Below are 21,492 nucleotides of genomic sequence, written 5' to 3'. Positions count from 1 at the left end.
GTCATGACCTGATGCTGCATATGTGTGTGTGTGTGTGTGTGTGTGTGTGTGTGTGTCACCGACATGCTATCAGACGCAGTCGTGTCAGCACGGTGGTGCAAACTTCTCTGCGAGCTGCAAGATGCCACACAAACGTCGTGATATTTGGACTGCACGCTATGCCAGACGATTTATTCGGTCCAGTTTAACAAAGATGCTCACTTTTTGATTGTGCCCCCCCTCTCACACACACACATATACACCCGCCCCCAAAAAAATAAATACTGGTACATACCGGTAATAATTCTTCATTCATTCATCTTCCAAACCGCTTGATCCTCACTAGGGTCGCGGGGGGGTGCTGGAGCCTATCCCAGCTGTCTTCTGGCAGTAGGCAGGGGACACCCTGAATCGGTTGCCAGCCAATCGCAGGGCACACAGAAACAAACAACCATTCGCACTCACACTCACACCTTGGGACAATTTAGAGTGTTCAATCAGCCTGCCTTGCATGTTTTTGGAATGTGGGAGGAAACCGGAGCACCCGGAGAAAACCCACGCAGGCCCGGGGGAGAACACGCAAACTCCACACAGGGAGGCCGGAGCTGGAATCGAACCCGGTACCCCTGCACTGTGAAGCCGACGTGCTAACCACTGGACTACCGGGCCGCCCGTAATAATTCTTTTCTTTTTTTAAATAAGAATTATACACACATGAGTAAAAAGCTTCCAAAAAATGTCAATATTTTAATATATTTAGATGTCACGCACATCATACAGGTTAACTTCGGCCTCAAGAGTCACAAGAGGTGCTGAAAGCGGCGGCCATTAGCTTCCACACAAAGTGCGGTGAAGGCACGGGGGCCGAACGGAGAGTATGCGGGGCTCTGCTATACATACACACACACACGCGCGCAAAAAAAATCCTTGAATAAACCACCAATAACTGTTAAATTAAAGTTAAGACACTAAGGGGGAAACTACCCGTGAATAGGTGAATTTGTTGTGATGTCATGACATTTTTTTCCATGTCAAATATCTGCCTCTGCTCAAGTGGGTGGAAAAAAAAAAACACGAGAGAAATCAAATTAATCTACGGCAAATGTCGAAGAATAACAAAAAAAAAAAGTACTTCGTGATGGGGGCGGGGCATAAACATCTGGTTTGTATCCGATCCAATCATCTAAATTAAAAAAAACCAAACTCCTGGTGACATATTAACGCAATGACAATATTGGTGAGCCGTCCACAGACAAGACACGGGGAGGTGACTCACCGGCCGCAAAACCCCACCTAAAGCGGGCCACACGTGTCCACGCCAGTGTTATGATTACCCATGACGACGGGCTGGAAATAACCCGGCAGCGGGACCGGACGGACCGCTGGGGACCAGGCAAGCGGGCGCGTCCCTCACAGCAGCAAGGCCCGGACCTGCTGCGGGGATCTGGGAAGGAGGCGCTCGGGGTCTTTGTAGGCGTTGGCCGGGCCGTTGAGCGCCGCGTGCACTTCGCCGTATGCCCGGCACACCAGCTCGGTGGACTGCGAGAAGATCTGCTCCCTGTCACGGGAGAACGCGGCATTTTGTCAGCGTTGGCACTTTTAGAAACTCGAAAATGCTTTGAGGATTTGCATTTTTCACAGATTTGTACAAATTGATTTTGTGTGTGTGTGTGTGTGTGTGTTGGGTTTTGGTTGGTCTTCCCTTTCCCATTCATTCTCATTTTGTCCTTTACACAAAAAGAATCATGAATTTTTATCAGCGCGAGTTGAAAAAGAAAAAATAAGAAAAAAAGGGGGCGGCCCGGTAGTCCAGTGGTTAGCACGTCGGCTTCACAGTGCAGAGGTACCGGGTTCGATTCCAGCTCCGGCCTCCCTGTGTGGAGTTTGCATGTTCTCCACGGGCCTGCGTGGGTTTTCTCCGGGTGCTCCGGTTTCCTCCCACATTCCAAAAATATGCGTGACAGGCTGATTGAATACTCTAAATTGTCTCTAGGTGTGTTCGTTTCTGTGTGCCCTGTGATTGGCTGGCAACCGATTCAGGGTGTCCCCCGCCTACTGCCCGAAGACAGCTGGGATAGGCTCCAGGAACCCCCGCGACCCTAGTGAGGATCAAGCGGCTCGGAAGATGAATGAATGAATGAATGAGTTGAAAAAGTTTTATTATCCCCCCCCCCCCCCCCCACCGTCGCCTCTCCAAAGTATTTTACTGGGCGCCAATAAAACTGGATTTTTGCTCGTTGCCGGCCCATCGCGGGAGTCCGCTCTATTCCCAAAATTCCCCGTCGTAAATTCCCATGGAGGTTTATTGGAGACTTTACGGAAATTTACCAGAAACACCCTCCACCCCCTCGCAACCTCGAATACGTTCGCCATCTTGCTGGAGAAGAACAACCAAAAAGAAAAAAAAAAAAAAAAAAAAAAAGAAAAGGCCATTTGCGTTATTTGTGCTTTCGTGTGTTGATCAGCTCGGACGTGCGCGCCATCGAGACGATTTCAGGGAACCGCCGACGTGAGTGAGAAATGGACCAGAAGCTAATTAATGGCGTCCTGCCCATTAGGCCCGCGGCGTCCATTAATAGAGAACATTAACCTGAGGCACAGAGTGCTCCTCTCGCCGGCCCCGCACTTGCCGGTAAACGTGACTCACAGCACGCGGCGGCTGGATGGAGGCAGCTAAAAGCATATGCGCGCGCGTGCGCCGCCTCGGCCAGGCAAACACCAAACAACCCGGCGGCCGATGAAAAGTCGCCGCGGCGTCAAGCGGAGTGTTTTGCCGGGGGGCCCGATCGCACTCACTTGATGGCGGCGCTGAGCAGGAAGTTGAGCTGAGGCATCGCCAGGCTGTCGGGTGACGACAGGTAGCGGTCGAACTGGACCTGTTGACGGAAGGACGACAGACGCCATTTTGAGGGTTTGTGAAAAGTCTTCCGGGGGGACAGACTCGTCCTTGAGATTTTGGTTGGATCGCTAGCAAAGCTGCGAAGACCGGACGGCGAAGAATATTTTGTTGTTTTGTTTGGTGACCCACGCAAAATTTGTTGCTGCCGACGTGGAGTCGTTGTAAAGTCCAGCCCCACATAGCTTGTTAGCATTAGCTTGCTAGCATCTCTTTATTCGCGCGGCATTTTCCTTCAAACGGCGCACATCACAGAGAGAAAGGGGGGGGAAAAATAATATCCAGTACCTCCTTAAGCAAACAAAATTTCAGTCAAATTCAAACATCAAATGAAAAAAATTCAGAACTCGATGCCAAATGAATCCAGCAACACGGAATTTGGTAGGCACGTCTATCCCATGTAGCCCCACCAAAAAAAATTCTCAAGAGGCCATGCCCCCGAAGATGCAAAGAACGTGGCCACAAACAGCATCTCTGTAGCATGCAATTTGAATTATTTTTTAGAAATCCTGCCATCTTAAATGCAACGGTCCCTTCCACTCACCATAAAAACTGATCCGGAGCTGTGAAAAACTATTTACCCCCCCCCCCCCCCCTTTCCTGATTTTGGTGTTCTTTGCGCAAGGAGACAAATACTTTCTCACGGCACGCTCACTCAGCTTCTCCTTTCGCTTTTGCTGCTGATGACGAAGGTTCCTCATGATATGTACTCACCATGGCCGCTTTCACCGAGGAGACGTCCATGCCGGGCACGAGGGACAGAGGACCCTGACGACAACACAAAACAATACGTTTGTTACGCGAAGTTGGGGAAAAAAAATCACAACAGGCGTTTTGTTTTGAACGTCGAAGGTCAGCCTCAAATACAGTCCGGGTGCCGTTCTGGCGGGAACTTGGAGACAGAATATTTGACGGAAGCACTGCACATTGCAACGTGATTTACCGTACGGTATGTTTGTAATTTGAGTCTGGATACCAATTTTCGGGTTGAAATGAGTCGTTAGCCGATCTGGACCATATTGGGATGAAACTTGGGTTTGACTTGAGATGTTCCAACTTTGCATCCCTGCAGCACTTTCCATTCAGGAAAAATATAATATTATATATGAATATAAAATTCTAAGATTATTTATTCCTTTATTTGGGGGCAGGGGGTGGTGGAGGTTTTTGGGGGGGAAAGCAGATCACTTAACTGTGTAGCTATGAAAATAAAATGAAAGGGAAGAAACATAAAATGTGCATTATTAAAATACCCCCCCCCAAAAAAAGAAAAAAAATCTAAAAACAAAAGTTCTTATTAGTAAAATAATGACAATAATAAATAATTATAAAAATAATTAAAAAATCATAAAAAATAATTATATCCATACAATTTTAAAAAGTTTTTTTTAAGTCAAATTTGTCCAAAATAAATATTAATGCATAAAAATAAAATATTTGTATCATTCAAATTATTTTTTTTTACTAAGGTTAATTAATACATTTAAAAAAACCCAAATAAAACGGAAACTTCATTCATTCATTCATTCATCTTCCGAGCCGCTTGATCCTCACTAGGGTCGCGGGGGGTGCTGGAGCCTATCCCAGCTGTCTTCGGGCAGTAGGCGGGGGACACCCTGAATCGGTTGCCAGCCAATCGCAGGGCACACAGAGACGAACAACCATTCGCACTCACACTCACACCTAGGGACAATTTAGAGTGTTCAATCAGCCTGCCACGCATGTTTTTGAAATGTGGGAGGAAACCGGAGCACCCGGAGAAAACCCACGCAGGCCCGGGGAGAACACGCAAACTCCATACAGGGAGGCCGGAACTGGAATCGAACCCGGTACCTCTGCACTGTGAAGCCGACGTGCTAACCACTTGGCTACCGGGCCGCCGCGTTTATTTTATTTCATTCATTCATTCATTCATCTTCCGTACCGCTTGATCCTCACTAGGGTCGCGGGGGGTGCTGGAGCCTATCCCAGCTGTCTTCGGGCAGTAGGCGGGGGACACCCTGAATCGGTTGCCAGCCAATCGCAGGGCACACAGAAACGAACAACCATTCGCACTCACACTCACACCTAGGGACAATTTAGAGTGTTCAATCAGCCTGCCACGCATGTTTTTGAAATGTGGGAGGAAACCGGAGCACCCGGAGAAAACCCACGCAGGCCCGGGGAGAACACGCAAACTCCATACAGGGAGGCCGGAACTGGAATCGAACCCGGTACCTCTGCACTGTGAAGCCGACGTGCTAACCACTGGACTACCGGGCCGCCAAAACGGAAACTTATTATCATTCCAAAAAAATGAAAATAAAAATAGCATTTGAGGACGTTTTAGCAAGTGCTCTGCATTTGGAGCAACGACATAATCAACAGCCGCCTTCTCCTCCTCCTCCCCGATGAGAGAAAATGACAGGGCGGAAACTTTTTTACAGATAGTGAAAGTCAACCTTGAAGGCCGAGAATAAACGCTATGCCGTGCAGACGCAGACACACTCACACTCACACACACACGCGCACACAGACTTGATCTCCTCAAACACACGCTGGACTATTTCAGGCGAGGCCACCCGGGGAGATGACGACGCTTGGCGACCGACCCGAGTTTCGTGCCGGGGAGCGCCGCTTCTGTCCCGGTGTGACCTGCGTCGTCACGACACGTAACCGCAACCACGGAGACTGCCGGATGCTTGACTTGTGTTCATAGCATCGGAAAGAAAAAGCATACAAGCGCGGACGCGGGCCATATGGTTACCGTGGCGACGGCGTCGTAAACAACAACGCTCGCCGCGGAGGTGTTGGTGGAAATAAGTGGAATTTCAAATATCTCCGCCGCTAGTTCCAATGGCGGGTTTTTTGGGGATATAAACACACTGATAATCCATTTGCATAAGTGTGCACACCCTCTTACACTGCCCTAGCGCGGACGCGGGCCATATGGTCACCGTGGCGACGGCGTCGTAAACAACAACGCTCGCCGCGGAGGTGTTGGTGGAAATAAGTGGAATTTCAAATATCTTCCGACGCGCCGCTAGTTCCAATGGCGGGTTTTTTGGGGATATAAACACACTGATAATCCATTTGCATAAGTGTGCACACCCTCTTACACTGCCCTAGCCTCACTGACGTCCAATGAAAAATGTGCAAGTGTGAGAAGAGGAGTGTGTTCTGGACGACCTGCTTGGCGTCGTGCTGCTGGACGCAGTGGTAGATGTAGCTGAGGCCCGCTTTGGTCAGCACGTAAGAGGCTTGCTCGTTGATCAGCGTGTCAAGGTGAGCCTCGATCTGCGTAAGCGGAATAAGAAGCAGAGCGGGGTGAGTGGTTGAAGTCGAGGGGGGGAAAAAAACAACAACGACAACAATGAGGTGAGGTTCATTTTCCAATAACAATATAATGTCATAGTTTTTCTCGGCGTAACTGCTCAGCCCTCCCCTCGCTGCTCAATCGAGAAAGAGGGGAAAAAAAAGTCGCCGACCTCCGACTTCAAATGGTCGCCTTGTTTGGCGAGCTCCACAATGAGCAAATCATATTAAAGAAAAGTCAAAGCTCATGACCGGCGACAGACAGTTTCAGCAGTCATTGAAACCTTGATTTTTTTTTTTTTTTAAACCGCGGTCGCACCGGTGATGGGCCGATGCCTACCTGGAACTCAAGCATCTCCAGCCTCTTATCTGTGAACTCAAAAAGCGCCAAGGTGGTCTTCATAACGTACAGCGAGTTGACCATGTAGGTGGCCATGTCGGCCGTGCCAAGGTTACTGGCCGAGACGGTGCACAGCTGCAGGAGAGGGTCTAAAATGCACGAGAGCACCTGAGAAGGGCGAGAAGGGGAACACGCGAACCGTGAAGTTGATCTCGAAACAGGAAGGGACGGCGAGTGAAAGCGACAAAATTGTTTACCTGGGCAAAGTCGGCCTGGCGAGCACCCACGGGGACCACGGAGGAGTCGTGAGAGGCCAGAACCTCCCTGAGGAGGGCCAACGTCTGGGTGAGGGAAGTGGTGGGGCCCAGGTCGGGAGGGGGGAGCTCCACCTACAAAAAAAAAAAAAAAAAAAAAAAACAGGATCTTGAAATGTCTTCGGACACGTCACTCGAAGGGAAAATAAATGATTCCGAAATAGTCTCGGCCACAAACTTTTAAACTTTTAAGCCGCAGCCTCTTGCTGTGCAAAAAGTACAAAAGCAATTGGACGTGCACTCCAAAGGTCAGAGGTCAAATGAAGATGTAATTTTAGGTTCATCCTGGAATTTTGCACGGCCGAACGTCTCTTTGAGAATCGCGCCTCACGGAAAAAAATGGACTTCTTCATTTCTGGTCCACAAAACGCTGGCCGCCCGTCAAGTATGTAATTGAACAACCGAATCAATATCTTGTGAGCCGCCGGTATCTGAGAATGAATCTGTGAGCGAGCCGTTGAGAATTTTGCCGAATTGTTGCCGCCGCAGCTCAATTCCTTGACCTCATATATTGCTTCTCTGAAGACGATCTGACATTTTCAACAAACGGCAACATTGTGCTGGGCAAAAAAATTATCCCAAGAACAGAGGCTGCAAATGTGCGTCCTTCTCCGAGTTTTTTTTTTTTTTTTTTTTCCCCTCCGGGTGTCCCAATACTTTTCTCGACATCTCAGTAAATCAGTCAGTTGTGCTTCAAATGAAAAGGCCCGTGATTAAATCTTCTCGCGGAAAAGGAAAAAAAAAGTAGGCGGGCAATCTTTTGTGTACCTAATGGCCGTCATTATGAGAAGAGCGCGTTCCCGGCTGCGGCCGCAATCGACACTGAAACCCGGAGGGGGGCCCCCCGCCCCCATCTATCGGATTAGCAGCGGGGCCGGCGGGGCTCATCGGCCTGGTGGCTATCGATCGGGAGCCGGCTGTACCGCCGCTACGTGGAAGAGCGCGTGCCGCCGTGCATTTGGACGGCAATTTAACCGGAACGCCGAGATGTACACCGTGTTTTTTTGGGGGCGGTCAGCAAGGGACGCTCGGACGCGGCGGGGCTAAATGTTTTCAACAGGTCCAGGAATAGATAAAGTCCAAGGAGGAGGGGGGGGGGGGTGATGCGCAACCTTTGCACGATCCCTACAGCAGAAAACAACAAAATCACGGATGGGGACCTTGTGTGATTTTAAAAAAAATAAAACGTTTCAATGAAGCGTACGTTCGTGTTTCGCGAAACACTGATGACAATTTCGCCTTCAGTGAACCTTACGCTCCAGCTTGGCATGAACCTGGGGGGGGGATTTTGACTCTTCTATGAGTCTATTGTACGCTATTTTCCGCAATGGTTAAGTAATTGATTCCCCTGCGATGACGACTAGGAAGAGCCCAAGAGCTGGCAAAGGACTTATTATGATTACATCCTTTAATTCGTCAGATAAAATGGTGACAAATCCGTTTTATGCGCCGTGTAATTTCCCCTCGGGGAGGCCCCCCTCCCTTCTTGAATTAGCCTACTTTGTCCATGAGTCTGCTGGCGTGAAGGCTCAAGCTGTTGAAGAACATCTTTTTGCTGAGCGTGTGCATCTCCTCGATGGTCATGAGCAAAGCGGCCGCGCCGGTTCCCACGATGGAGCTGCCAACACACGCGAATTCGACGAGGGGGGGTGAAGACGTGACAAAACGCCGAGCGGAGACGACGGACGCGGCGACAGACCTGATGGTGTGGTGGTAGAACTTGAGCAGGTTGGACAGCTTGTAAAGTAGCACCGCGCCCGGCTCGGCCACGATGACCTGCTCTATCCGAACCTGGAAAGCGTGCGAAGGCGTCGGAACATGAACGGCAACAAGGAGAGACTCGGGACTAATTTTAGCTGCTCACTTTCAGAGGGCGACACACTCCTTCCGTGATGTGTCCGACCACCTCCTGCATGTTGTCCTCCGCATCTGGACAATAAAAAAAAAAAAAAAAAAGCGCTGGATTTAATACCAAATGCAATTTCTGACCACACATTCAGAGTAATGTAGCCCTTCATTTAGAGTCCTGGCTTTCAATGTTCATTTTTTAAATGTGTCCACCAGATGGCGTTGTATCTCCCCATTCAAAGCATGCAGCAACAAAATGGAACCGTTTACTGTTTTTGCCAACTAATTCATTCATTCATTCATTCATCTTCCGAGCCGCTTGATCCTCACTAGGGTCGCGGGGGGTGCTGGAGCCTATCCCAGCTGTCTTCGGGCAGTAGGCGGGGGACACCCCGAATCGGTTGCCAGCCAATCGCAGGGCACACAGAGACGAACAACCATTCGCACTCACACTCACACCTAGGGACAATTTAGAGCGTCCAATCAGCCTGTTCCATGTTTTTGGAATGCGGGAGGAAACCGGAGCACCCGGAGAAAACCCACGCAGGCCCGGGGAGAACATGCAAACTCCACACAGGGAGGCCGGAGCTGGAATCGAACCCGGTACCTCTGCACTGTGAAGCCGACGTGCTAACCACTGGACTACCGGGCCGCCCCCAACTAATTCAGTCATGATAAAAAAATCTCCCCTATAATTTCTATCTGATATTTTCCTTTCGACTAAAGAAAGGAAAACAATACATATATTTTACATTATTTACGCCCCCCCCCAATAAAAAAGTGGATTTGTGTAAATTTACTAGCCTTTAAAGAAAACAAACATGCCGTTAGATTGACTAACAAAGTGGAACGAATTTACCGCCAACTTGTGGGAAGTTGACACGTTTTTTTTTTTTTATTCAAATGAATTATTAACCGTTTCACAGAAATTATTTTAATTTTTTTTTCTCCCCCGAACAAAAGTGGATTTGTGGAAACCAAACCGGCCTTTGACAGATTTAAAAACTAAAACAAAATTAATATTTCCCATACCCTGGTTATTTCTAGCCGCAGTGGAAATCAAAGAGTGCCTTGTCGAAGTGTAAAAGCAAACTCGCGTCAATTACTTTTCGACAGAGTTTTGGGGAAACGGGCCAGTTTTGGAAACGGCGATATTTCACCCGTGGGCGTACCCTGCAGAGTGACCCTCTTGAGCAGCGCTTCCAGGTGCTCCCTCTCGGAGGCGGTGGCTTGATGCAGCCAGGCCAGCATGTCGCCCAAGTACCTACGAGAACGGATCATGTGAATTCAATCCCACCTGGCCGGCGGGGGGCTAATTTTAACACGTCGGGAACACAAGCGCTGGCAATCATGGGCCATCATGTTTCATTTCCCCCTCCAAAGACAACAGCGCTGTATTGCTTGTTATATAATGCTCGCCAAAAAACAACGGGGGTGAAGGAGATTGACTGTGTGTGAGTGCGCGCGCGCGCATGCGGTGAGCACGGTGAGAAACAACTCAATGTTCTCAGAATCGCTGATGCCTCCGACTGACTCCTAACTGAAGGCCATTCCGCGGACCATTCCGAGAAAATCTCCCGGGGAGGACGGCGCTGCGGCTAATAAGGACGTGCGTTGATCCAATATGCGCCATGTGAGAGTCATTCGCCGTCAAAAGGTGGAAGCCGAACCGTCCAAACGGTCATCGGGCTGACTTTACCGTTAATTCGGGGAGAACTTGGGTCAAGACGGCCTACTTACTCACTAGCCATGGCGTGCTTCGCAGAAAGATAATCAACCAAATTCAAATGAATGATATGTCACAATCATCTATCATTTTATTATCGCGGATTGATATATCAATGGGCGGCCATCTTAGGTTGTCACTGTTACGATCAAACTTATTGGTCCAACTTATTAATGCCACAGAGACAGAAAATAAAGTGATAACAGCACGGCGACAGCAAGGTATTCATGTCAAGTGGGCTTAGCGTTGGCAACGCAAGATGGCCGCCGGTCGCTCCACTCCTGACTGGTTGTGTTGCGTTTATGATGACTCGGACTACACACGCTCACCTTGATTGACAAGTTTAATTCGTGACGTGACCAATCAATGTTCCCCATTCAAAAGGATGGAAATGCAATGAATCCATTCCAGCGCCTATGACGCAACATTATTTTTTTTGCTGCGTGATTATTAAAAAGAAAATCACTAATATACAGTATTTAATCAGCAAAAAAAAATTGTTAATTAATTAATTGTTACTTTTTCTTCACTTCATCCATATTGTTTTTTTTTTCTTGCCTTTTCCACTGGCCTAAGCTCACTCTCAGTAGCCTCCTCATCTTTCCAAGGACAGAGGTTGGCAGCTGCAAAATCATTTGAACGCCTTTGGCTGGCCTTCTAACCTTTAGTGACTCCTTCAAACAGTGCCTATCGTGGAGGTGCTACGCTTTGCCAAGCCTAGATTCAATCAAAACCATCGATAGTTGGAAATTGGAAACAAACAAAAAAAAAACAGCCCAACTAAAGACTTGTACTTTCATTGCCAAGTAACCACATGAACTGATAGTGGTGGCCTGACGCGTTGAGGTTCATTGTCGCCATCTACTGGCGGAGTGTCAGAGCTCACTCGTGAATAAAATAAAACTCCACCAAAGCTCTTGTAAGGCAAGATGCCACAATCCAAACGCAAAACGGATAGAAGTTGGGGTTTGAATTGCCACGTCACCTCATCGGGTCATGCGAGTGCATCTCAATGGGACGGGGGGTCCCGCCCGGACCCCCGCGCGTCAGGGCATCGATGAAGCCACGCACCACCGCGCTCCTGCGCGCCGTCCCAAACTCATCCAGGGTGTACCTGCGGGCAAAAGGGATACAACAAATGGCCTTGTGGGAAGCGGTGGTGTTTTTCGACGCTGGAGGTCAAGTTGTGAAACAAATCAGGCGCCCGAGCAGCGCTTCCACAAGGAAGCCGACGTCTCCGTGAGACTAAACACCAGATAGCGCGGAATCAAGAATCCAGGAAAGGCCCGTCTGTGAGCGTGACCTTGCACACAGTCAAGGAAAGGTGGGGGGGGGGGGGGCGGGGGGGGTCATTGAAAATAAAATAAAAATAAAAAAAACACTGGATGGGCATGTGAAATGACGTTCGAGTCATAAGTCATCTTGAGTGCAGTAAGTAAACTGGATATGGACAAGTGACACTAATGGACACCAAAGACCTTTTTGAAACCTTTCCAAGGACACTTTCGAGGACCTTTCTTAGAATTTCAAGTCCAACGGAGTACTTGACATCATTTCCTTGCAGATAAAAAGCAATTACGCCTTGGCCCTCAAAGCTATTTTTAACGGGGAGCCCTCAAAACTTCATCTTTAAAACAGACGCTTTGCATTTTGCACAGCATGAGTTTGGTCTCAAAGCCGGGCCCTGGAATTTGGTCCAAAATGGCCGCTTCAAAGCAAAAACGCCCACCGTCCCGTTAATTTGGTGACATGTCCATTCAGTCCTATGGACGTGCACCAAATATCAGATGGAGCAATGAAATTTGTGGACAGAGTCAAACAGAGGTGCGTTTATTGCCTGTTTGAGTGTGTGTGTATGTGTGTGTATACACACACACATACACACAATGTGTTGTTAAATGAGCGTAAAACTGCCTTCGACTTTACAGGTTGCAGCAGCTCCCGCCGAAAAGCAATGTGAATTCCAACCAGTCAATCAAAGTCCTCAGCCGGTTGACATGTGGAGCTGCACTCCCCCCTAGTGCTGGTTTTAGACCGAGCAACACAGCCATCATGCGGTGTTTTGTGTGTGTATGTGTGTGTGTGTGTGTGTGTGTGTGTGTGTGTGTGTGTGTGTGTGTGTGTGTGTTACTTGTAAAGGACAGGCCGGTCCTGTAGGGCCTCCATGGCTTGGGTCAATATGGGGCTGATATCGCACATCTCCTGGGTTAATCCTCTGCATTCATCTGAGGACAACGTAGGGAAAATGCAACTTCATTCTTTTGTCTTCTTTCTGTATTGTGCGCGTACGACATTTTTAATTTGACTTCAAAGGTGAACCGAAGGCGTCCTTACACGCTTGCCCACCGGCTCGACAACGAATCGCACGCGCGCACATCACGCGGCATCGCTAACAGAAGTAAATGTGGTCCGGCGTGTAGCAGGGGCTCATCTTTTTCCATCATCTCATTATCGACAGAGCAGCGATGCGGGAGGAGGTAGAAATATTTTGCGGAAACGAGGCGACGCTTTCCAATCTCCTCGTTTCACGGCGTCCTGCTGAAGATGACGTCACATCACTGCCGCGCGAAAAATGAAATGTAACGCTTGCCTCGCTGAATTCAAATCATGTTTCGAGTGGGATGAAAGTCAAATGCTAAGTCAACACTGTTACTCAGAAAAACAAACAGGGTCATGGAGCGTTATCGTCAGGAGTCTCACCCTCAAACGCCCGCATAGAGGGGCGCGTGTTGGGCTTTTGATGACGCACTCACTCGCTTATTTTGGAACACTGTCTACTCCACGGATGGCCGCCGTTTTAAATTGCAATCCGGTATGAAGTATTCATGGCATGGCGAGGTCGCGGCGCGCGCTACCGACTTACTCTGCGCCCAGCGGTAGAGTTGCTCGTACGCCGCCTCCTGCAACACGGCCATCTGCTCCATGATCTCCAGCCTACATGACATTTAGGTTACAATCTCACTTCAGCGGCAGTGCGCTGGTGTCAGTGGGGGAGGGGAAAAAAAAAAGAATAAATCACAAAATAAATAAACAGGCCTGCCGTTACCCTGCAGTCTGCTGGTTGGTCCGTAACAGTATTTTAACATCCTCGTGGATTTGCTTCACTCGACTCAGAGCTTTGAAGAAGTCCTGCAAAAAATAAACCAACAAATAAATAACTAAATACTGAATACGACAAATGTGCAACACTCGACACCACCAGTCGAGCATCCTTTTGACATTTAAGTCGCCTCCAGATTGGCGAGTGTCCTGTTGCGCGTTACATCTACGGAGGCGGTGCTCGGGCCCCAACTAGCTGCCGACCGCAGACGTTTGCGAACGGAAATATTAAAACGCAGCCCACAGCGCGGGAAAATCCTCACTGAGAAGTCTAAAAATGAATCTTGCCTCTGAAATGGGCGTGTCTCTGGCCCCGCGCAGTGTGCTCATCTCCTCACCGGACAGCTGGAACTTGGCCAGGAAGGCCTGCGCCACCTGGGCCCTCACCTCGAGACGGCGGCTAGAGGAGAAGTCAGATGCCGTTTTCATGAACACACTCGTTTCAGCTATTTTCTAATCCACAGTCTCATGACACATCTTTAATCCAGACGCGTTTTCCCCTTCTCGCTCTCCCGTTGTGAATTGCGATGAATGGCTTTCTTGCATTATTCAGAGTGTGCTTGCTTGCCTGCCAGGCTGTTAAATTGCCGCAAAATATACTCGCTTTCAACAACCCCCCCCCCCATATAAAAAAAAAACACAAATAAGAGGACAGCTCAGAGTGTATGGTAGAGTCATCCATCCAGCAGGTGGCAGTCACACGCCTAAAAAAAATGTGTGAGGTGGCAGGGACCCATAAATGACAGAGTGACAGAAAGAATTTAGTGGGTGGTGTTTGGAGAGCAGTGGCATTGTTATCATTGTGTCTCTGCGGGATGATAGTCTCCATGGTAACAGGCTGAATCACACTGGCAACTCGGGGTCAGGACTCCCTTCGTCCAGATCCAACCGGGGTTGGATCAGTAAATCACGATTCGCTTTTCAAAGTGGGGAGGGGAAGCCAGGTCACTCAACATTCATACTCAGGGACTGTCTGTGCTTCCATTTGTTGATCTATAAACTGCCCAAATAAGAAATCATGGAAATGCAACGTTTACATTTGGCCCATGTTCCACGTTGGAAGTCAATTTCCTGTTTCAATTCAACTTCCACGCTCCATCATTAACATAGTATACAGAGGGCCCCCCCCCCCCGAAACAAATGTGTGTGGGAGAGAGGGAGGGGGGGGAACCCATTTGTTAACATGCTATTCTACTGCATTTTCTATGAGGTATGCATACAATATGCTAGACCAACATGTTCATTACTCAAATGTAGCCATGCGAGCATTTTTCATTTTTCAGCCATCCTTATCCTCACACGACACCAGCGACTTCTGTATATATTTTTTTTTAGATTCTTGAAATGCAAATGCGCACGGATCTGAATGAATGATTCATTCCATGGTGAAAAGCTGCGCGCAGGAACAGGAACAAAAACACCAGGTTTACAAGACTGCGTCAGGTGTTGAGGAAAGAAATTCTGAAAGAAATGACTTTGTCTCTGCCGGGCTGGTCCGCATCTTCATTCCGTCTAGGTCTGCTGAGAGACACGTGTGAAAATTGACCGAAAGGGACACCAATCTCTCAAGAAAGTTAGAAGACCTAAAGCATTTCCCTGAGGAGCTCCACTCTAAATTGTATCTGATGATTAGGTTTGGAGCGGTTGTTGGCAGGGTTGCAAAATCAGATTTGAGAACCACTCAAAACAACTACTGAAAGTGACAACTGAATGCAACCCGGAGTTCATCCCTACTTTTCACTCTTCTGGGAACACTTTGAACAAGATACCAGAGTCTGTGGGAAATCTTGGCCAGTCATGGTGTGCTGTAAGACCTGAGAGGTATTCTTACTAAAATGACAAGCACAATCCAGATTTTCTCCCCGGGCCTGCGTGGGTTTTCTCCGGGTGCTCCGGTTTCCTCCCACATTCCAAAAAAAAACATGCGTGGCAGGCTGATTGAACACTCTAAATTGTCCCTAGGTGTGAGTGTGAGTGTGAATGGTTGTTCGTTTCTGTGTGCCCTGCGATTGGCTGGCAACCGATTCAGGGTGTCCCCCGCCTACTGCCCGAAGACAGCTGGGATAGGCTCCAGCACCCCCCGCGACCCTAGTGAGGATCAAGCGGCTCGGAAGATGAATGAATGAATGAATCCAGATTTTTTTTTTAGAAAAACTATGAGGACCTCAAACATTTCCCTGAGGGACTACACTCCAGACACTGCCACGTTCTTGCAACAAGGGTGTTGAGTGTTTTATAAAACTACCGTGGACCTAAAGCATTTCCCTGAGGCGCGCCATCCTAAACTGAGACCGGCTGGGACTTAAGTATGGAAATTGGAAGTGCTGTTCTGCAAAAATCTTAGCGCAGGCCATTGAGCAAACTTGAGGCAGCAGATGTGTCAGTTTCGCTGAGCTTTACCCATACCACAGGACAAAAGTATTGGGACAGTCCACCGACAGGAACACAATTTGGAGTTGTTCCCTCCGTCGGCAGGCTCACTACGAGACTTTTGGAGCGTGTCTGTGGAAAATTGAACCCAGTTGTGAGGTCAGAGGTCAATCTTGTGACACACGTGGGGCCCAAATGTCTTGGTATCATGAGGAATTAGGATTCAGTGGGAACCAGGGGACCTACCCCTGATTGATGAATTGATTGATAAATGCCATTTGAGTGCCAAATAATAATACACAGGAAGAGCTCACCAAAGTTCCAGACTACTTCACGTGCAATCACGATGTCAAATGACGCCGCGGCGATGACTTTCCACAATGCAATCCGACGAAGGGCAAACGGCGGTTATTTTGCGGGTCACTCTGTCTCGTTTCCCCAGCTTGGGCGACAAGCCGGTAGAGTTTATCTATCTAGGCGTGACAATGACTGAAGCTGTACAATACAACCCCATTAATGGCTCTGTCACACCGAAACACTCACGTTACCGGTGAAGACTCAATCTCGCTAAGAGACCAGTTAATAGTACGGACCAGAACATAAGGAGTTAGGGGGGGGGGGGGCATGATGGGTTTGTTATTCACTCAAATAGACAAGGATAAACCTCATGTGCTGCACTCAAGGGAAGTAGGTCGCACTTTCATTCATTCATTCATCTTCCGTACCGCTTGATCCTCACTAGGGTCGCGGGGGGTGCTGGAGCCCATCCCAGCCGTCTCCGGGCAGTAGGCGGGGGACACCCTGAATCGGTTGCCAGCCAATCGCAGGGCACACAGAGACAAACAACCATCCACGCTCACACTCACACCTAGGGACAATTTAGAGTGTTCAATCAGCCTGCCATGCATGTTTTTTGGAATGTGGGAGGAAACCGGAGCACCCGGAGAAAACCCACGCAGGCAAACTCCACACAGGGAGGCCGGAGCTGGAATCGAACCCGGTACCTCTGCACTGTGAAGCCGACGTGCTAACCACTGGACTACCGGGCCGCCCTAGGTCGCACTTTGCAGCCTTTATTTGTTTTTTTTAAATTAATTTTAGTTTGAGTTTGAAATAATATTTAGGGGGATAATACTTTAGGTTGTTTTAGAGTTTAAACTATGAACAAAGGCAATTCTATTCTAAATGCTGTTTATGGGGGTGGGGGGGGGCAACGGTTCACTGCAACAGGCCTCCTTTCAAAGTGTGCAGCACACAATGGAGAAAATATTTGACTCGTTCGTCATTTCAGCTCAGCCTGCGGTCGTGTCGCGAGTCGCTGGGGCATGTTCCGCATGACGATGTGAATGTAATAAAAAAAAAAAAGAAGAAAAGAGCCGCGGTGCGGCCCAGGTGGTTTGTTTCATTGGTGCTGACAGTGTCTTTTGGCAAGGGGACGCACCTCCGTGTGTAAGGATGACAAAAGAACACCGGCGGACAAACACCCCCCCTCCCTCCACCCCCCCTTCAGACTGGTGGCCCAGCACCTTTGCTCGTGCAATCTGCCGCTCCTTTCCGTTTCATTAGAGCTGACAAATGACACGGTGCCGCCGGCTGATAAGATAGCCAGCTACTCTGGGGGGGGGGGGGGGGGGGGGGGGGGAAGGTGACGGGGGACGGGCCTGCTGAGTAAACACGCATGGCCGGGATCCACGGAGCGGGTCGCGCTCTCCCCGACCCAGGCTCAGATTGAGAGATTATGCGGCAAAATCTAACAATTATGCGGAAGAAAATGAGAACGGACGGCGGCGGTGCCAAAAGGGTGGGAGGGAAATAAACTACAAATATGTTTCTCATATATTTCGTCGATATGCTGTTTCCTTGACATTTGTTCGGTTTTGCCGTTTGACGGCGGCTCTTTAGGTTTACTCCAGAAGGGGGCGCTAAGTGGAAGTGCTCCATGGATAGTACCTGAGCCGGACAGTCGGATGCGACGTTGGCCACTTGGGGCACCGTAATCATGTGCCCCACCATGGCCCGATCTCTTGCACTTCAACTTTTAACAAGTGTGTCATATAGCGCATCACCAAGTGCGTCACGAAATCACGCAAGAGACATGAATGAAAGAATTTCACTTAGCATTGAGTAGATACTAGATATTCTGCTCATCTGGAAAAAAAAATAATATCCATATAGTTTAAACAAACTTTCATTTTATGATGGGCATTTTGTTTGTATTTTTTGCATTCAAAGACAGTAATGTGGCTAGCTAGCATTAGCATCAATATTTTGTCGCGTCATATGGAGACTTCCACACAAAAAAAAGCTCTCCTTGCCCACAATGTGCGAGCATTACTGTACCCGAATTGCTGCAATTTTGTTTCCTCACAATTTTTTTTTCCTACACGAAAAAAAAAAAAAGAAGACTAAGTAACCGGTCGGTCATTAGTAGCTCAAGGTTCCACAGTATTTGCATGAAAATTCGGTCAATCAGTCAAAATTCTGCTAAAAAAAAAATTCAGTTGCTTTTTAATAAATTGAATTCTCTGAATTTTGCGACCCCGGTTAAGATAAAGGGCGTACTCGTAACCAACTTAAACCGAGATGAAATAATTGCTGAAATGACTTTCTGAAGTCTAATCTTACATCGGTATTTGTACTTCTACTCGAGTACACAGCGCTAGCAGCGTATTCCTACTAGCCATCTCAATTTGGTATCAAGCTACAGTCTGTATCCAAACTGAGCCTTCATCCCTCCTTTGATTGACATGTCCGTCCTTTTCGCTTTAGTCAAGCAGGCATTCGGGGAATTGCTGCTGCTGGTACATCACAGCGGCTGTCACCGCTGCCTTTTGTTGCCAAAAACACGGACGCATTGCCGTCAAGGTCACTGAGCACGGGGGTCAGAGCCATGCATGCAAATGAGGCCTGGCTGCAAGCTGCAGCCAACCGCAGGCAAGGTTAGAGCAGCTTTTGGTGGAAAAGATGGATCAAAGCCAGTCGTCGGTGCCACGCTAGCTTTTACAGGCAAAGAATATCTGACGAATGAATGATGAATAAACAGGTAACCTGACAAATGAACGCACAAGTGGAAAAAAAATAAGTGTGACGAATTAATAACAAACTACCATATCTTTTTTTTTATGGTTTGGTTGGTCGTGCAATTTATAAGTCAAGGAAAGACTTGACTTTGACTTGGCATTCAGAAGATTCAATTAGACTTAAAATCGAACTGAAACGGTAAGTCCTGCCAAGACAGCGTGACTTTTTTTTTTCTTCTTTTGAAACAAATGTCCTTGTTTTGGTGCCGTGCGCAGAAACCTGGCAACCTACCAGTAGGATAGCAAGATTATTACATTTGGAATCAGGGACAACCAAGGAGAAGGAGCGGTTGGCACATTTGACTTACAATTCTGAGCTGGAGCTTGCTTTTTTTTTTTTTTTTACGGGCGACCAAAGTTACACGCGACACCTGCCACTATAATGAGAAGTGCTCTCGAAAATGGATGCACGGATAAGAATGAGTGAATGCTCACTTTTCTCCTTGAAGCTTGTTGGTTTTGACAATCAAGTCTTGAGTTTGCTCCTTAGCGGCCTGTCAAACCAAAAAAAAAACAAAAAAATAAAAACAAGAGTCACAAATGCACATCATTTAAAAATGACTCATAATTGAACAAAATGCCAAATTGATGCATTTTACTGCACCTTTAACCTGCTGGTCATCTCCGCACAGCAGGTGCTCATGGCCTGAACGTCCTCGTGAACACTCTCGAGCTCCTGTGGAAAGAAATTAGGATTTTTTTTTTCCCCCAACTCCCAAAGCTTCAAACATATCCTAAGCATATTTTACCTCCTTAACTTCTTTGAATATCTGCGCAAAGTCCTCGTTGATGGCCAGGCTCCTTCGCTCTATGTCACCGCGCAGGTTCCTGCGTGTACGCAGGCTGTTCTCAGTGAAGAACTCCGACAGGGCCGTAAGAGCCTCCAGCATCTCCTGCAAACGTGACACAAACACAGGATGATCCAAATGGAAAACGACAGACATTGACATAATTCACCCAACGTAATGTATGAATGCCTTAAAACACCCCATCAACTTTCCACAGCACTTGTCCTCATTATGGTTGCGGGTGAGCTGTGGACTGGTCGCCAGGTCATGCAGACACAAGTAACCACAAATTATATATGATTAGTAGGACGGCGCGTGTGACTCAATCAACTAATCCCTCGCGAAGCGGGCAATGAATGACACTGCGACTATGTGATGTCACCAAGCAATTATAATATGATGACCTCGAATGACCAGAATAAAATGAAAGAAACAACTAATTGCTGATGTTGTGTGGAATAACTGACCTGTAGACTGCCGAGATGTTTCCCATGAGAAACGCATTACAAGTTTTGGTGCGAAAAATTAAGTGCAACCGCGGTGTGAGTACATATAAAATACAAAACAAACTTTTCTGGGGTGTATTTTCGCGCGAAAGTGGCGTTACAAAATGTTGAAAGGCCCCAGTGAGCTTGCCGGACAACCGCAGTAGGTCCAGTGACGTGCGCATATTGGGGAAAGAAAATGACAATGTAACTCTGATGAACTGAACCAAACACGTTCACTAAAAGTACCGAAATTAACAAATGTTTAAGCAGACCTCAGATGGTCTGAAAAAGTGACGCGATGGTCGTCTTACAAACAATGAATGTGCTAACTAGCGATTTATCTTAAATGTTGCTGTTTTTTTGACCACTGGTGAATTGAAACTGAAAACCACACGATGTTCTGTTTCCATTGTGCGTACCGTAACCTCAGAAGCACGCTCTTCACAGACTATCCCTGCACGGCGAGCTCGTTTCGCAGTCGACCAGAAGCCATGTTGCATTGAGATTGACTGTTACCTTGTCATTGTCGAGCCGAGTCTCCAAAATTTTATTCAGCTTCCTCGACAGCGGGTTGTTGGGCTGAGACGTCGCGTTTGTATTCTGTAACAAAGCAGCAGTGGAGGAGCTGTCGGCTGCTGATTCTACCTTAGCGTCAGCCATCGCACGTTATCGAGCGTCTTTCTTTCCACGTCAACTACTTTTTGTTTTGGTCCGTGCGGGATCAACGTCCGGTCGGTGTGAGGGGAAACAAGGGGTAAAAAGAAGAAAGGTTCCGACGATGAATGATTTTGTAATAATAATAATAATAATAAATTTTATTTATAAGCGCCTTTCAAGACACCCAAGGACACTTTACAATAGCAAAAAACACAAAACAATATGTCCCCTTTCAAAAGTGACAATTCGTTTTGTATTAAAATACAGTGTCAAAAATATATTGTAGTTATTCTAATATTAAATCTATGTTTTTGAATCCCTAATATGTTAAAAAAAAAAACGTTTTTGGAATGCAAATTATACAAAGAAAATCTCATGTGATTAAAATAATTTTATACAATTTCCTGAATTTGACGATACCGCCGTTAAACAATAAAAATATTTTCCATAATGACACTTTCATCCATTCATCCATCCATCCATCCATCCATCCATCTTCTACCGCTTATCCGGAGCCGGGTCGCGGGGGCAGCGGCTTTAGCAGGGAAGCCCAGACTTCCCTCTCCCTAACCACTTCTTCCAGCTCTCCCGAGGCGTTCCCAGGCCAGCTGGC

The 21,492-nt window shown here is 47.7% G+C and overlaps 2 protein-coding genes across 3 annotated transcripts in view; both read right to left on the bottom strand.

Annotated features, from left to right (window-relative positions):
* Positions 1-8,149, bottom strand: part of usp16 (ubiquitin specific peptidase 16) — a 274,331-nt gene extending 266,182 nt beyond the window's left edge. The window contains exon 1 of the mRNA XM_052078409.1: positions 8,138-8,149. The gene's annotated coding sequence lies outside the window, so the exon portion shown is untranslated. The remainder of the gene's footprint in view (positions 1-8,137) is intronic.
* Positions 719-20,978, bottom strand: cog6 (component of oligomeric golgi complex 6). Of its 2 annotated transcripts, XR_007964409.1 has the most exons (20): positions 20,739-20,978; positions 19,696-19,839; positions 19,551-19,622; positions 19,382-19,440; positions 13,785-13,896; positions 13,444-13,526; positions 13,261-13,331; positions 12,529-12,622; positions 11,383-11,511; positions 9,844-9,935; positions 8,688-8,752; positions 8,523-8,614; positions 8,324-8,441; positions 6,767-6,898; positions 6,510-6,677; positions 6,044-6,151; positions 3,590-3,643; positions 2,776-2,855; positions 964-1,537; positions 719-869 (listed from the first exon to the last, which is right to left on the bottom strand). XR_007964409.1 is itself a non-coding variant. In XM_052078464.1 (19 exons), the coding sequence occupies exons 1-19, from the start codon at positions 20,880-20,882 to the stop codon at positions 1,390-1,392; spliced, it is 1,965 nt and encodes a 654-aa protein (XP_051934424.1). In that variant the 5' UTR covers positions 20,883-20,978; the 3' UTR covers positions 719-1,389. The 2 variants fall into 2 exon arrangements, 1 of the variants encoding a protein (XP_051934424.1); XM_052078464.1 differs by having other exon boundaries at positions 719-1,537.
* Positions 20,979-21,492: the final 514 nt, after the last annotated feature.

The sequence above is a fragment of the Hippocampus zosterae genome, chromosome 10 (assembly GCF_025434085.1).
Source record: "Hippocampus zosterae strain Florida chromosome 10, ASM2543408v3, whole genome shotgun sequence".
In the NCBI taxonomy this organism is placed as follows: Eukaryota; Metazoa; Chordata; class Actinopteri; order Syngnathiformes; family Syngnathidae; genus Hippocampus; species Hippocampus zosterae.
This window is presented reverse-complemented; position numbering and strand designations above follow the sequence as displayed.

Coding starts and splice junctions, on each gene's coding strand:
- cog6 (XM_052078464.1), bottom strand. CDS start 20,882: ATGGCTGACGCTAAGGTAGAATCAGCAGCCGACAGCTCCTCCACTGCT. Junction 12,623..13,260: donor ACTCTACCGCTGGGCGCAGA/GTAAGTCGGTAG, acceptor CGTTGTCCTCAG/ATGAATGCAGAGGATTAACC. Junction 6,678..6,766: donor GCCAGGCCGACTTTGCCCAG/GTAAACAATTTT, acceptor CGCCCTTCTCAG/GTGCTCTCGTGCATTTTAGA.